Source organism: Artibeus jamaicensis, unplaced genomic scaffold (genome assembly GCF_021234435.1).
Source record: "Artibeus jamaicensis isolate MK-2021 breed Jamaican fruit bat unplaced genomic scaffold, CSHL_Jam_final scaffold_833, whole genome shotgun sequence".
NCBI classification, from domain to species: Eukaryota; Metazoa; Chordata; class Mammalia; order Chiroptera; family Phyllostomidae; genus Artibeus; species Artibeus jamaicensis.
The window spans coordinates 12,279,583-12,294,357 of record NW_026522056.1 but is presented as its reverse complement, the minus strand read 5'-3'; the positions used below and the strand labels follow the sequence as shown (position 1 = coordinate 12,294,357).

The 14,775-nt window shown below is 38.1% G+C and overlaps 1 protein-coding gene across 5 annotated transcripts in view; it reads left to right on the top strand.

Annotated features, from left to right (window-relative positions):
- NRG1 (neuregulin 1) overlaps window positions 1-14,775 on the top strand; it is a 951,241-nt gene that overhangs the window by 920,246 nt on the left and 16,220 nt on the right. For 3 of the 5 annotated variants that reach the window (XM_037128900.2, XM_053660082.1, XM_037128898.2), the window contains one exon: window positions 6,745-6,812. In XM_037128900.2, coding sequence (XP_036984795.2) covers window positions 6,745-6,812 — 68 coding nt within the window. Of the gene's footprint in view, window positions 1-6,744; window positions 6,813-7,411; window positions 7,471-14,775 lie in introns of all 5 variants that reach the window. The other 2 variants (XM_037128897.2, XM_037128899.2) reach the window with 1 other exon arrangement.

The following is a 14,775-nucleotide window of genomic DNA, read 5'->3' as shown; positions in this document are numbered from 1 at the left end:
AAATATTGTAATGTTTAACCAACACAGAAGCATTTGTGAGAGAGAGAGAGAGTGAGTGGGACTTGTGGCTTAGGTCAAGACCATCAGCTCTTCAGGGGACCATGTCCTCCATCCCTTTTGTGAGCCTCATGCAGCTAGAATCCTGATGTGTGCTTCTAGGTATCTATTAACTCATTTTGACTCTCTGTCACTAATTGACTGGAGGGAATCCTTTTGGTTTTTATAGGAACCGATTAAGGTGCAGTTTTGCCTAAAATCAGGAGCACTGACTAAGTAGTCTTCATAGCTTTGCTTTCTTTGTTCTAATATCAGCCACAGAGTCACTGAATTTACTGAGCTCCTTCTCTGACGCAGCCTCCGTACTGGCTTCTGCTCCCATGGAGCCTCCAGGCTATTGCGAATAACAAATGTAGTTCAAGTAATTAATTTAATTATGGTTATAGGTGTGCCAAATACTGTGAGGGTACTTAGGGAGCAAAAAGAATGTGTAAAGAGGGACCTCAACTAGTCACAGATAGACTGAAAAAAATAGTGTCTGCAACCCTCACTTTGAAAGGCATGCAGTCTATTTAAAGATAAAACATAATTTTTAACATTTTGTATTGAATGATATAAGTAAAATGCGAATATTTAGGTGTATCATCAAAAACCGTGGCTGGGGGAGTAGTCCAAACTGTCAAGTTCTGAACTTACAGAATGTTGTTCGATGAGACAGGGAAGGGCATTCTCCTGAGAGGAAGACCCATCCGCCAGTCAGCAGTCGATGCGTCATTGTGTCACACACGCTGCAGAGATGTATGGGATGTGGACTGACCTCACATCCAGCTGAATTGCTTGACCCCCTCACTCACAGATGCATCATGTAGAATAAACAGCGGCAGGGTCTTAGTGTGCGGAGGTGCATTTCAGAGCAAGCTGTGCAAACACAGCTTTGGGAAAGGCACCGAAGCTGAAACAGGAGCGGGTTAGTTCACAAATACAGCCATCCTCATTATGGGGCATCCTCATTCAGTGTCTGTGTCTTAGACACCGAGCCAGGACAGCTGAGATGTTCTCCCCGTCAGTTTTTGCCACTGTGTACATCCCGTTATCTCACAGATTAGGAATCAGTCTCCCAATCATAATTTAAAAAGAAAAGGGATGATACATATTAGCTGAATAGTGATAGGGAGGTATAGAACTGGACCTGAAGGAAATGTCATTGGAACATTTTATAGTTAATATTTTCTTTAATGATGTTGAAGAAGGCGTTCCCTGAGGAAATAAATGTCTTCTGCAGATGTCATAAAAATCACTAAAACACAAATTAGAAAAGCATATCCAAACCTCTAGAAATTTCACTTAAAAAAGTAGATAACAGAATGCGGGTCATCTTGGAAAAATGCAGGCTAATAGTAACAGTACCTTTGGGAAAGAATAATCTACAACCCAGGTACCCAGCCAGCGAGTAGGTGAGGTCTCACCAGAATGCGGAACAGGCAAAGGGGCGAGGCAAGTCCGTGTTGGCAGCGTAACCCTGCAGCCAAACAGACCAGAGCTCTGTGAGCTCACAGGCACAGCCTGAACGTCTAGCGCCCAAACCCACCGATATTCCTCAGTAGCTATTTATCGGCATTTCTGTTATTGGATATTTATAAATAGAGACTCCAAAGAAATTATTTCAGATGTTTTACAATATGAAGGTAATGCCAAAACTAATACTGGGGTTGAGGAAATGTCCAATAAGGACATTTCTCTTTCAGACAAGGTGTTTAAAACTGTTGAAGTATTTTTTTCTGTAGTGTGATGACCAGAGAGAGGAAATATCAGAGGTGAACCTTGTTTCCCTTCTCCTGCCTCATCAAGGGAAGAACCTGATTAAAATTAATAAAACTAAAAAACAAAGAAGAGAAAAAATATCAAGAGATGGCTTATAACTTGACCATACACTTATAAAACTATGAATCATTCATAATGGTCCATAAAATTAGCAAACCTTAAATAACCAGAAATTGTTTGGGGAGGTATGCAACTATCTTTGAATATATTTAGGATCCCCACCAAAAATATGGGAAATAATTTATTCAATTAGAATATAAAAAATACATTGAGCACTAAACTGATGTTCAAAATACATGACTTTATGGTCACTTACATAGCCAACATATCAGGGTATTCACAGTGTATTAGGTTCCTGTAAAGGACAGTTTTTGTTTTCCTGATGCTGGGTAGAAGTCTTGGTTACTAGGTTTTATTGCTTTATTGAATGCTAAGTAAACTGGTTTTCAGTGACAGGATTTAAATTTGAGATAATAGACTTGCAGTTAAAGAGTTACGGTCTTTTCAAGTTCAAACACCATGTTAAAGATTTCTATTTAAGGGAGACAGTCTGTGAAGAGGGTGCTGGAGTTCCTATAAAAAAAGTTATTTAGGAGTCTACAGAGGAGAACTGTCGTAAACTATACAAATAAGAGCCACAAGTTCAGTGTGGACCTGTAGTTGGCAAATGGATGGACTATACAGAAGTCTCTTTGATGCAGTTCTTTATTGGACACTGCAGTCCTAGTCTATCTTAGGCTCGGTTTCAGAGACATTTTATTAGAGACCTTTATGAGTTGGGCACTGTACTAAACATTAGAGATACAAAATGATCAAAATGTCACTGTCCTCACAAAAAGATAATCACAACACAGGTAAATAAGGGGCATCAAAGAGATCGAGACAGGAAGTGAGGAGACAGGAAGGTGCAGGTCAGGGTTAGTTGGAAAAAGTACTACCCAAGTTCAGACAAACTGTCTGTGAACTGTCATCCCATTGAGAACAAATATAGAACAAAGGATGTTTATCACATTATGAGCGGATACTAAAATTTAAAAATTATTTCCATCTTCTAATCTAATCAGTGGAACAAATGGTATATGTGTTTTTGAAGCTACAGCAGGGGCTTGGTGGTTATTCAGCCAGGTTCTTCTAAGAAATAAAATTCTTGGAATTTGCTCAGATTCATGCCAAAGCATATTGTTCATTGTTCGAAATCAGATTAAATTTACCATACTCTTATCTCCAAGCAAAGTGATAGATGGGATGCTTAACGTATAATGCTAATGTAGACATAAGTCAGAGGCCAGGCAGTCTCCCTGTTCTCTTAGAAGGAATTCCATGGAGTTTAATCAGGGCTTGTATAGCAGATGAGTTTGCACTTGCCAGTGCTTTTTCTACACAATCAATGGAGTCTGCGGTCAGCTTGTGCGGAAACTGTCTCAGTTTCCACTTCCTGTCCATTTGACTTGGCAACAATGCCAGACGTCCACAGAAGTTGAGTGATGACCATTGTTGCTGAACACTTGAATTGTTGGGGGATAGGGTTTACAAATTTGTTTTACCTCCATGTTTGTCTTAGAAAGTCATTCTATCAAAAACATTTTTTAGAAGATCTTGAGCCCTTCCTGACTGGTAATGCCTCCAGAAGAATGTAGGGATTTTTCACACAGTGATTCCATGTGTTAGGATGAGCTTCAATTCCCAGAACCTTTGTGGTAAAAGAAACCTTTGATAATCACTTAGTTAAATCCCTTAATATTTTAAAAATTTATTTATTTGTGTTTTTTATTGAATTTATTGGGGTGATACTAGTTAATAAAATTACGTAGGTTTCAGGTGTACAATTCAGTAACACATCATCTGTACACTGTATTGTGTGTTCACCACCCCAAGTCATGTCTCTTCCACCACCCTTTATCCCCCCTTTACCTTCTCCTGCCATTGCCTACCCCTATTTCCCTCTGGTAGTGGCCATACTGTTGTCTGTCAATGAGGTTTTTTTTAACCCTTTAATCTTATCATTGAGAAAATCCAAGGCCCAGGGAAGCCCAGTGGGCCACTCACATCCAAGCAAGACCCTGCAGTGCCAGGATAGGGGGCCTTCATCTTCCAAGGTCAGGACCCCTGACACTTTACACTGTAATGTACATACAGATATCTTGGGATATCTTGTTAAAATGAAGATTCTTATTCAATAGTTCTGGACTGGACTACTGTAGTTCAGTAGTTCAAAGTCCTGGAGCCCAGGATTCTGCAGTTCTACTAACAAAAACCCAGAAGAGGCTGGTGCTCTTGATCCATGGACCACACTTTGGAAAACAACAAGGCTGCACACTAAGAAAATGTATCTGAGTGAAGATCAGCATTTGTGGAAAGAAAGCGCTGGTTTAGACGTAGCTGAAAATTCCAAAACAAATTGGCATACCGAAAGATTAGTGTTACTGCACCAGCTACTCCTTATCATCTTATGATAGCGATACGCCAAACCACCATAATGCTAGTTTCCTAACATCATTTTGGAATTTCATACTAATCAGAAAATTGGACAAGATTTTTCATCCCCTTCATCTAGTTGTTCTGTGCCCTCTGATCTCAAAACTGTTATTTAAGATGCAGAAATGACAGTGTTCTTTTTTTTTAAAGATTTTATGTATTTATTTTTAGACAGAGGGGAAGGGAGAGAGAGAGGGGGAGAAACATCAGTGTGTGGTTGCCTCTTATGCACCCCCTACTGGGGACCTAGCCCACAACCCAGGCATGTGCCCTGACTTGGGAACCAACTGGCGACCCTTTGGTTTGCAGCCCGGCACTAGTTCCGCTGAGCCACACCAGCCGGGCCACTGACAATTTTCTAATAAAATGTATATTACTTCTCTTAATTTGTTAATTTCATGATTCTTAAATAATGCAGTCCTGCATATACTCAAATGCTTCGCTCTCTCTCCCCACCCACACACAGACACATAGACCCACAGCATTTACATATCTTATACCATATTCTTTGCACGAAAACATGGAGTATTGTGTGATCAGTATGAGGATTTTATTTTATTTTTTCAAGGAGGCAAACAGGTAAGATAAAATAATCTTTATGGAATATATCTTTAATTCTGAAATTATCTGGTTAACTATAGGGTATGTCTATATGGATTTATAATCCTGGTTCAGAAACAAATACATAAATAAGACCCCAAATGCTTCAGAAATTATCATATCAAATAACAAAGAAGTTATACAGAGGGCAAGTTTCCATGTATTTTTCTTATGTATCTGTGAAAATGTTCTTATTGAAGCATGTGAAATGTCATTTTTATGAAAAATGACCCAGCCTCAAAGGTTATAGTTCTTATTTCTGTGTCTCTCCGGGTAGATCTTCCTCTTTTTACTTCAGCAAAAGTATTCTAACCAAAATTAACAAGTTCATTTATATAAAGTGTTTTGAAGAGTTCAAAGGCACTATGTCAATCAATATAAGACGTTTGTTGTTAAGCTAATCGATATTACTGTTAATGATCATTTATACATTAAGTTGAAACAAGTATGCACAGGGCGGAAAATCTGAGGCTGCCCATATTTTATCTTCCAGGACTTTCCTCATGAAATAGGAGAAGTATATGTATTAAGTCATGTGATAACATTTTTTGGCATTGAATTTGGCTTTAAGGGAAAATTTTGTAAACCACCCGTAAAAAAAATAGTTTTATTTACACATCTCTTTGATGCCAAATGATAGTATTTTTTCTTATTTAGTCTGGAGAAGAAAAGGTTATATGTAAATCATGAGCTATGTGCTATCAGAACTATTATTATATTAGGCACTTTGCATGATTCTTATGGTGTAAGTGAACTATTAGTAATAATTATGGCTCTGAGTGTTGAGCGTCTGTAAGTATATTTGCCTCCTAGAATCTTAAGATGGTTCCACTTATTAGAGAATGATATGTGGGTAAAATGAATCCAATTTGAAGTGCTTTAGTTACTGGAAAAGCAACACAAAAAGAGTGGTTAGTTGTAAAAGACTTCCACATTTAGGCACAATAGCCCCACTATATAACCTTGGAAACAGTAGTAGATCAATTGTAGAATTTTTAGAATTTTGATACATTCATGTGAGTGAGTGAGTAAAATGTGAGTTTTATACAATTTCCAAATACTTTTACCTTAAAAGCAAAATGAAATCATGTACTACTGTAGAAGTTTTAATGTCCTAAGTGTTAAATGTATTTGTCTTTGATTTGGGATAATTGAATGAAGTGAAATTGTTCTAATAAAAAATATGCTTCTTTCTGTCTTTCTACATTAAAAGTGAGACCTGATTTGTCATATCTTTAAAAAACAGGGAATGTGATTTTTCTTGTCAGTAATCATTAAGGTGTGAATATTTCACTTCTAGTGCAGTTTGATGATTGAACTTATAAAAAATACCTAGGAAATAAGTACCAAATTGAGTGTCTATGAAAGTAAAACTCAGAATGATTTAAATAATGGAAGATTATGGATAGAACCATGCAAGCTCTTTCTCAAACCAGTGTTTTTATTAAAATGACTTCAGTTGACATACAGTATTACATTAATTTCAGGTATAAAAACAGTGATTAGATGTTGATCTGCCTTACAGTGTGATCACTCCATTAACATAGGAAGAGCCAATGATCAGTGGCAAATCAGGAAATGCCCAAGGGAAAATGACTTAGCTACCTACCCCTATGCAACTTTTCAACCTCATTCAGTTAACTAATGAAGACTGAAGCAAATAACCACAACCAAACTGCATACCCCACAGTTTTCGTGGGACATGGTTTTCTAAATGTTTTTTTCTTTTCTTTGTGTTGTTCAGTCACCAGGTCACTTGTAGGAATCTCCATATTCCATAGGAGGAAAATTGCCAGTCTGAAAGTTCAATGTCTTTAGCGTTCTATTGCTTATGACATTTTTACCCTCTAGGTGCCAACCTGGATTCACTGGAGCGAGATGTACTGAGAATGTGCCAATGAAAGTCCAAAACCAAGAAAGTATGTTAAAATAATCTGAAATTTGCTTTCTCCCCAAACTACAGCAACAATCACTACCGCTTGGTGTTTTTACGGCTCAGTTGTAACTGATTCCTTTTGTTCTAATTATGGTTTGACCACTCGGGGCACAAACCATTCGATCTGACCTTGTTCGCCTGTCTCTTAACATGGGCCCCAAAGGTCGTAAATCTAAATGAATGACCCACCAGGAGGGCTCATGATGCTAGCAGTAATGGCAGGCAGGCCAACCAAAAGAAAAATTTTTTCCCAACACTTTTGTCTAAATTTATCAAATGGAAAACTGAGATGAAGAAAACCTCAGATTTAATTTTAAGTGCCTCCTTCTGAAAGGAAGCAGTCACTTAAAATGCTAGGATCTTTCTGTCCTACAAACCCAAGGACTACCTTTGGTCCAAATTTTTAACCCTTTGTGGGAGATGCCAGAGTCTGAAAGCCATGATGAGGACAAAGACTCAGTTCCTGAGGGCGAACTCACCAAGTTCAGTCAAATGACACTGAAGGAGCTTCTTTCTAGCGTGTATTCACCTCTTCTCTTTTTCTCTGTTTTTTCTACCATTGTTTTTTGTTTCTTCTCTCAGGTGCCCAAATGAGTTTACTGGTGATCGCTGCCAAAACTACGTAATGGCCAGCTTCTACAGTACGTCCACTCCCTTTCTGTCTCTGCCTGCGTAGGAGCATGCTCAGTCGGTGCTGCTTTCTTGTTGCTGCATATCTTCCCTCAGATTTCACCTAGAGCTAGATGTGTTTGAGCAGGGCTAACATTGACTGCCTCTGCCTGTCGCATGAGACCATTAACAAAAGCGATTGTATTACTTCCTCTGTTCGTGACTAGTTGGCTCTGAGAATCTAATAGGTGTGTGAGGCTCCCGATGTTTCTGAAATTGATACTGAATAATGTGATCCAAAATGATAGTCAATATCAAGCAGTGCAATTATAATAAAGGCATTTAAAAGTCTCACTTTTATTGGTAAAAATAAAAGCATTCTACTGAACAGTCCACCTTCTTTATAAAGTGACAACATCCTGAGAAAAGATGTTGCTAAGTTGTAACCAATATGCACTTGAAATGATGGTAAGTTCATTTGGGTTTCAGAATGTATTTATTATGAATAAACATAATAAAAAGAGTTCAGATGTTTTTCTTCATTAACCAGCAGTTTACATTTAGGTATTTTTTTTAAAAAAGCACTGAGTAGGAAAATTAAAAACAAACATTTCACAGCAAGTGAGGTAGCCCAGTTTCTGTTTATGATGCTTAGGAAACAAGTGGTTCAGAACCAGCTTAAACAGTTATTTATTTATGTTAGCATTTCTTTATTGTTAGTTTTCATTATAATTTTAGGAGAAAGTAGGTTTTTTTAATATTTCTTATTTACTTTGAAACTTAACAGTTCGCTGCTAGATATATATATAGAGAGAGATATAGATATAGATATAGATATATAGATATATAGATATATAGATATTAAATGGAGAACTGAGAAATTTCAATGGGTTTCTATGGCTTCAGGAAGTTTTGAACATCACTCCCAAACGACCTAATTCACATTGCATATAATTGCATGGATAACTAAACTGTGTATTTATCCTTCTATTGTGAATTGGGATTATAGCTTTTCATTCTGGAGCTTCCAAAGCACTGTATTTAAAATGGATTCCATAAAACTATCCATTTAGACGAAAGGTAGACTTTTTTTTCTGCAAAGAATCAGGTAGTAGTAAATACGTTAGGGTTTGTAAATGATATCATCACTATCAACTAATTAACTGTCATTGTAGCAAAAATAAAAGCAGCCATAGACAGTGCATAAACTGATGAGCATGGCTGTGTGCTATCAAAACTTGATTTACAAGAGCAGGCTGTGGGCTGGGTTTGTCCACCGCTGATTTAGATGGTCTATTTCTCGCCCTCAATAATCTTACACATAGCTCATTGCCATGTGAGTTTATGGAACACAAGGTACAGTGATAACAGATGGTCATTTGGAGTCCCTAAAAGAAGGGATTTACCGTTAATCATATGCATGCAGAGAATAAGATTCTCTTCCTTGAACACAAGGAATGATTATTCTAGTCATAGAATAATGAACTCCATGGAAAAATAAATTCCATGTGTATTAGGGAGAAATTAGACCCATAATATTTAATAACTTATTTAGTGAAGTGGTACTTATTATATATTTACATAGATGTTTTGGCCATTTGGCCATTTCCTATTGTAAAAAATTGGCAAATTGACATTACTAAATTTTCAAATACAGTCTTCATTTTATTGAAAAATCTTTTTTGATTTTTGTTTAGTTATTGATTGAAAGAAAGAGAAGAAAAAAGGGAGGGAGAGAGAGAGAGAAACACATTGAGAGAGAGTGAGAGAGAAACATGGATTTGTTGTTTTATTTGTTTATTCATTCATTAGGTTCTTCTTGTATGTGCCCTGACCAGGAATCAAACCCACAACCTTGGCTTATTAGAACAATGCTCTAACCAACCGAGCTACCTAGCTGGGGCTGACAAATCCTAAAATAATATGAATTTAGCGAACAGAAGTTTTCTCTATAGTTATAGATTGATTTTTTCAGGTACATAATATGGAAAGTAAAAATAGAAGGGAAATAATAGAATTTTACTTAATATATTAAAGCCATTCCTTTTAGAAATACATTTGTATTTAAAAATATAGATTTATCAAATCCCTGACACCATATCAATAAAATGAAATTATATTTTATAATTTAACCAAAATTCTGAACATTCACATTATACTTAAATTTGATGTTATGTAGTTTCATTGTGCAGTGAAGGTGATTTGGGGCCCTATGTAGAGAAAAATCATTAAAAATTAAGCTATTTCTAAAAGTAATAATGCCATTGGATCTGAGAGTTGTAATCAGAGGAAATATTCTCAACTTCTCTTTTAGACCATTTTTCATAAGATATTATTTTTAAAAAGCCACACTATGTATATTTTTAATAATTTTTTAATTGATTTTAGACACAGAGGAAGGGAAGTGGGGGGAGAATGAGAGAGAGAAGCACCAATCGTTTGCTTCCTGTACATGCCCTGACCCGGGATCGAACCTGCAACCTAAGTATGTTCCCAGACCCAGGATCAAACCCCATGACCTTTCAGTTCACAGGATGACACTTTAACTGAGCCACCAGGTCAAGGCTGAGCCATACGGTGTATTTAATCAGAATGTGACTCCTTAAATAAACTCTTTAGTAAGCTTTCAGTGGCACTTCTGGAAGACATCCAGGAAAGCAGCATTCAGTCTCACCTGGTTTAACAAAGATTGATCAGAGTCACGCTTGTGAAAAATCTGGAATTGTGGCGCATAGGCGCTGCCGCCTTCCCGGAAAAGTGAGAAACTTCCGGTCAGAACCTGCTTTCCGAAGCTGTCCTGCCCAGAGTTAATTTGCTCACCTCCGTGTCTTAAATTCTCAATTTTGATTTCTGCAAAGTCCCCCATAGAAAGGAGGAAAATAAATTTTCACTCTTCCAAGAACTTTATGTTCAAGTAGCAATGAGGGCTGTATAAAGAGTAAAAAAACATTCCCCCAGTGGTAATGTTTAAAATTTAATTGTTAGTGTTCCTAAAGTCTGAAACACATAGCATAAATCTTAAAATTAAAGATTTTCTTCAGCTTTAAGAGAAGTATGTTCCAACTTGCAAAACCACACTTGCAGTTGAAAAATAACATTCTAAAGGAATGTACAATTCTTAACAATGCTTATTAGCATATAAATTACATTTTCAGGATTTGATGCAGCCTTTTTGGTCAGTGTCCTATGAGACATTTTATTGACTTAGAAAAACTGATTTAAAATATCAAAGAAAGGAGCAAGTGTTTATTTTATATGTTTTCTTGGAGATAGCCATGTGCCTTGAAATAAAACATTTGTAATACTTTCTAGGACAATATTGCCAAGGCTAGTCAGCTTCAAATTTGACCTGTTGAAAGAGAATTTCTGCCCTGGTTGGGGTGGCTCAGTGGACTGAGTGCCAGGCTGTGAACCAGAGGGTCACCAGTTCTATTCCCAGTCAGGGCACATGCCTGGGTTGCAGGCCAGGTCCCCGGTAGGGGGCACTTGAGAAGCAACCACACGTTGACGTTTCTCTCTCTCCCTCCCTTCTCCTATGTCTAAAAATAAATAAATAAAATCTTTAAGAAAAGAAACAGAATTCCTACTTGAAAGGATGGTGTTCATCAGTGTGTGGGTGTGTGCGTGTGTGTGTGTGTACAGATGATCCATACTCAATATAGACTTCATGAGAGGGGGACATAAGCACTCAAGGTCTCAACAGTTGGAGGAAAGAAGCACGGGGCAAGTGTGTAATACAGAAACTAACATCACAGGCAGTAATTATAGAATAGTCCAAAGTATAGGATATCTTTAAAAAGGGCAATTTTAGAACTTTTAGGCATATTCTCAGAATGAGTAAACTTAGCAGATATCCTTAAAAGTTAGTTTTGAATGATAAGTTGCTACTGCCTAAATTGTTTTGGCTTCTAAATGCTTTAAAAATCTGTGGAAGTTACTAATGTGTTTACCAAACATGTATCTTGCTGACAGTAGAATAAAGGCACACACTCAGTCTCTGACAAAATCATCACGCACGGCAGCTGAGTGCAGTGAGGTTTCACTGTGTGTGTGTTTGTGAGTGCACTCTTGGGCACACAGAAATGGGAGTAAGGAGAAAGTCTTCTCTTACATTTCCAAGGGCTCAGTGACCACATGGATTGGTATATGTGAAAAGCAAGTACCTACATCTGTAAAGGTAAGTTGAAAATGAAAAGTCAGACATTCAATTGGCCCCATTTAGAATGGGCATTGACAGACTCCTTTGGAAATCTCAGAGGTGTAGAAAGTCAAGACCACACACAGTCTTTGAGATGATTTCTATAAGGAGACCCAAGATGTTCAAGAGTAAAATCCTGAGTGCCTCCAAATTATACCAGAAAACATAATTGCATGTACATATAATTTTGGTAAAAGAAAGTTGTCATCTTCTTTTCTCTAACGGAATTGAAAATTTAAATTAACCTAAGGTTAATCAGTTTTCCTCAAACAATTATAAAATCCTAAAGCAAAGGATTAGTGAGTCAATATTTAATAGTGTCTGCAGACTCTTAGATTTAAATTAATTTTTTATATTGCCTACTGCACAGCAGGAAATCACATGTAGAAAAGGAAACTAAATTGTTTACAGTAACCCTTGTGTTTTTGAATTATTAATTTAATTTGAAAAATGTAGTGGCTAGGCAGAAGTTCAATAGGAAGTGTATGATACATAATGAGCCGAAGCCAACATTAGATTAAATAGAATAGATAGACAGTAATAACCTCTTCCTAAAATGGAAAGTGTTTGTGTATTATGCTTTTCTTGACTCACAAAGGAGAAATGTAGCCACCAGTAGTAACAATAAATTAGAGTAGTGTTTGCTCCGGGTCTCGAATGACTGATGCCTGTCTCCTCTGCTTGTTTCCTTGTTAGGGCTCATGGCCAGAAGAGATTCCGATTTTAAGTACCAATTTCCCTTTGAATTGTTTGAAATTGGAGCTGCCTGATATGAAGGACTTCCCATGAAATGAAATTAGAGCTAGGCTCACAGACTTACCTATAAAACTGTAAATGCCGTAATCTGTATGCATGAGCATGCTATTAATTTTATTGAAGACCTAACCAAGCTTTCTATGCAACTAATGTAGGTCATTAGCAGTGTTCACGTAGGCATGGAATAATGATTCTCTGGAAAGAGTCTCTGTAGGTATCTCTTGATTTTAACCCTTAAATTGTTACTGACTGGTAGGAGGAAAAGGCAAGAGATGGAGAAGGGTTCTAGAGAGGAAAACGGAGTCACACCCACATGAAAATGTATAAGGAAATTTATTATTTCCTCTGAACCTGAATTTTCATACCATGGTGTTCCAAAGTTAATATGAAGGACACAAATGGAAAAAAAAAAAAAACAATGGCCATTTGTCAAATCATTGCACAGAGGCAGGAGGAATTTGTTTTCATTTCAGCAAACTGTTTTGCTGCGAACATTGTGTAGCCAAATGAATCCTATATCATCTGGCTTTTAATTTATGAAAAATTCAGGTTATCTGCCTCTTACCCTCGACCCAAGGCAGAGGGGATTTATATTATATATAGTGCCCGCCATTATAATTGTGACTCAATGCACTATCTGATATATATATATATATATATATATATATATATATATATATATATATATAGTCTGTGAAACCTCATTTTCTTCAGAGGTGGCAAGTTTTTAAAGTCTAAATCCTTGACATATCCCAGGAGCTTCCAGAGCTTTCCTGGCCATGAAATTAGTCCAAAGGAAACCTCTATGCAGTAACTGGCCCAAGGTAAATGTCCAGACGTGTCTATTCCCCAAGCTGTTAAACCCTTCAGCTGTTGGCCGACCTATTTCACGGCCTCTTTATTCCACAGGGTTGCCTGTGAGGCATGCGTTAGTATCGTAAGCATTTTGTCAATGAGAAATTAACGTGTCCAAAGTTACTGAACAGGTGAATGGCAGAGGCAGGACCTGAAACCAGGACGGTTGCATCGCTCTTCACCCCTGTTCTTCCCCCTCCTCATGAGGCACTTTGTCCAGGCTCACACTATGGTTTTGTCAGAGAAATACCCCACTACCACCGTTTGCAAACCTCAGAGGCACTCTGACATCTTTTTGGAATGCCCTGGCATCTCCCACTCAGTGGACTCCTAGACCTCTGTTGTCATTCTGCCCCTGCCTCCCCACCAACCACGCTGGCAAAACTTGATTAGCCGTTTTTAATTCCAGAATGGAAAGTGTTATCGCCAGCGTGTTTTTCCTCCTTTGCCCCATTTCCCCCTTTACTCACTTAAGCCTGTGCAGGTCCCACTAGTCCTGCAGTCCTGGTGTCCCCAAGTCAGATCGGCCAGGATTGCCGGCTCATGCCTCTCGGCCCCCTTTGCAGGGCTGCCCTCAGGTGGGTTCTCTGAAGCCCAGGCCTGTGAAGCCCACCCAGGCATCAGCACTCAGCACTGCAGGGTGGCCGTCTAAAGTGGCTCTCTGTGTTTTGAGGAATACATTTAAATTCACTAAAGATCCCTGGAATTGTATCCTGCCCTGTATTCTTACTTTTTTATAATTTGAAAAAAACCATTGAACCTTTCCTGTGCCAAACAGAAATGACACGGAAAAGCTGCAGGCAGGTTCTGATGCCCCGATGCCCTACCGGGCTTCGGGGGCAGAAATGTTCCTTCAATACCACATAAATGGGGGAGAGAGTAGAAGGGTAGGAGATGGAGTTTCAAAAAATGACCAAAGCCACAAGAAATAGGTGAGCATGACTAATGAAAAATATAAATCCGATGTGATACAATTTTCTAATTTTTACCCCCTTGGCTTCAATTCCTGGCTCTGCCACTGTGTGTCTTTGGGGAAACAAAAATTTCAACTGTCTGGAACTTTGCTTCTGCCTTTTAAAAACACAGGAGCGAAACCCTGCCAAATGCCTACTCCAATTATAAATACAATATTTCTATTCCCAAACTACGTAGGAGCAGGACTGTAGAGGGCAGGTCAGCTATACGACTTCTCCCTCAGTAAAGTCTTTTAAGGGTTAATAAAGACACCGTGTGCTGGTGTTCGCACACCTCTTAAAAGAGAAGTTCCCCGTGTGGGCTGTTGGGGGCGTACCTGAGCACTGCTTCATTAACACACACCGTTTGTCCTGTTGAGTGTGCACGCTCAGAGAGCTGTAATAGTCATGTGTAATGTGTTTTGGAGTGCAGTGTATTGCTCTTTTCTGAAACTTTTTTCCCTTTCTTTCTTTTTTTGTCAACTTTCTGCATTGGCAGAGCATCTTGGGATTGAATTTATGGGTATGGACCAATCATCATTCCTTTTGGCCTGCAGAATTTAGAGCCTATGAGC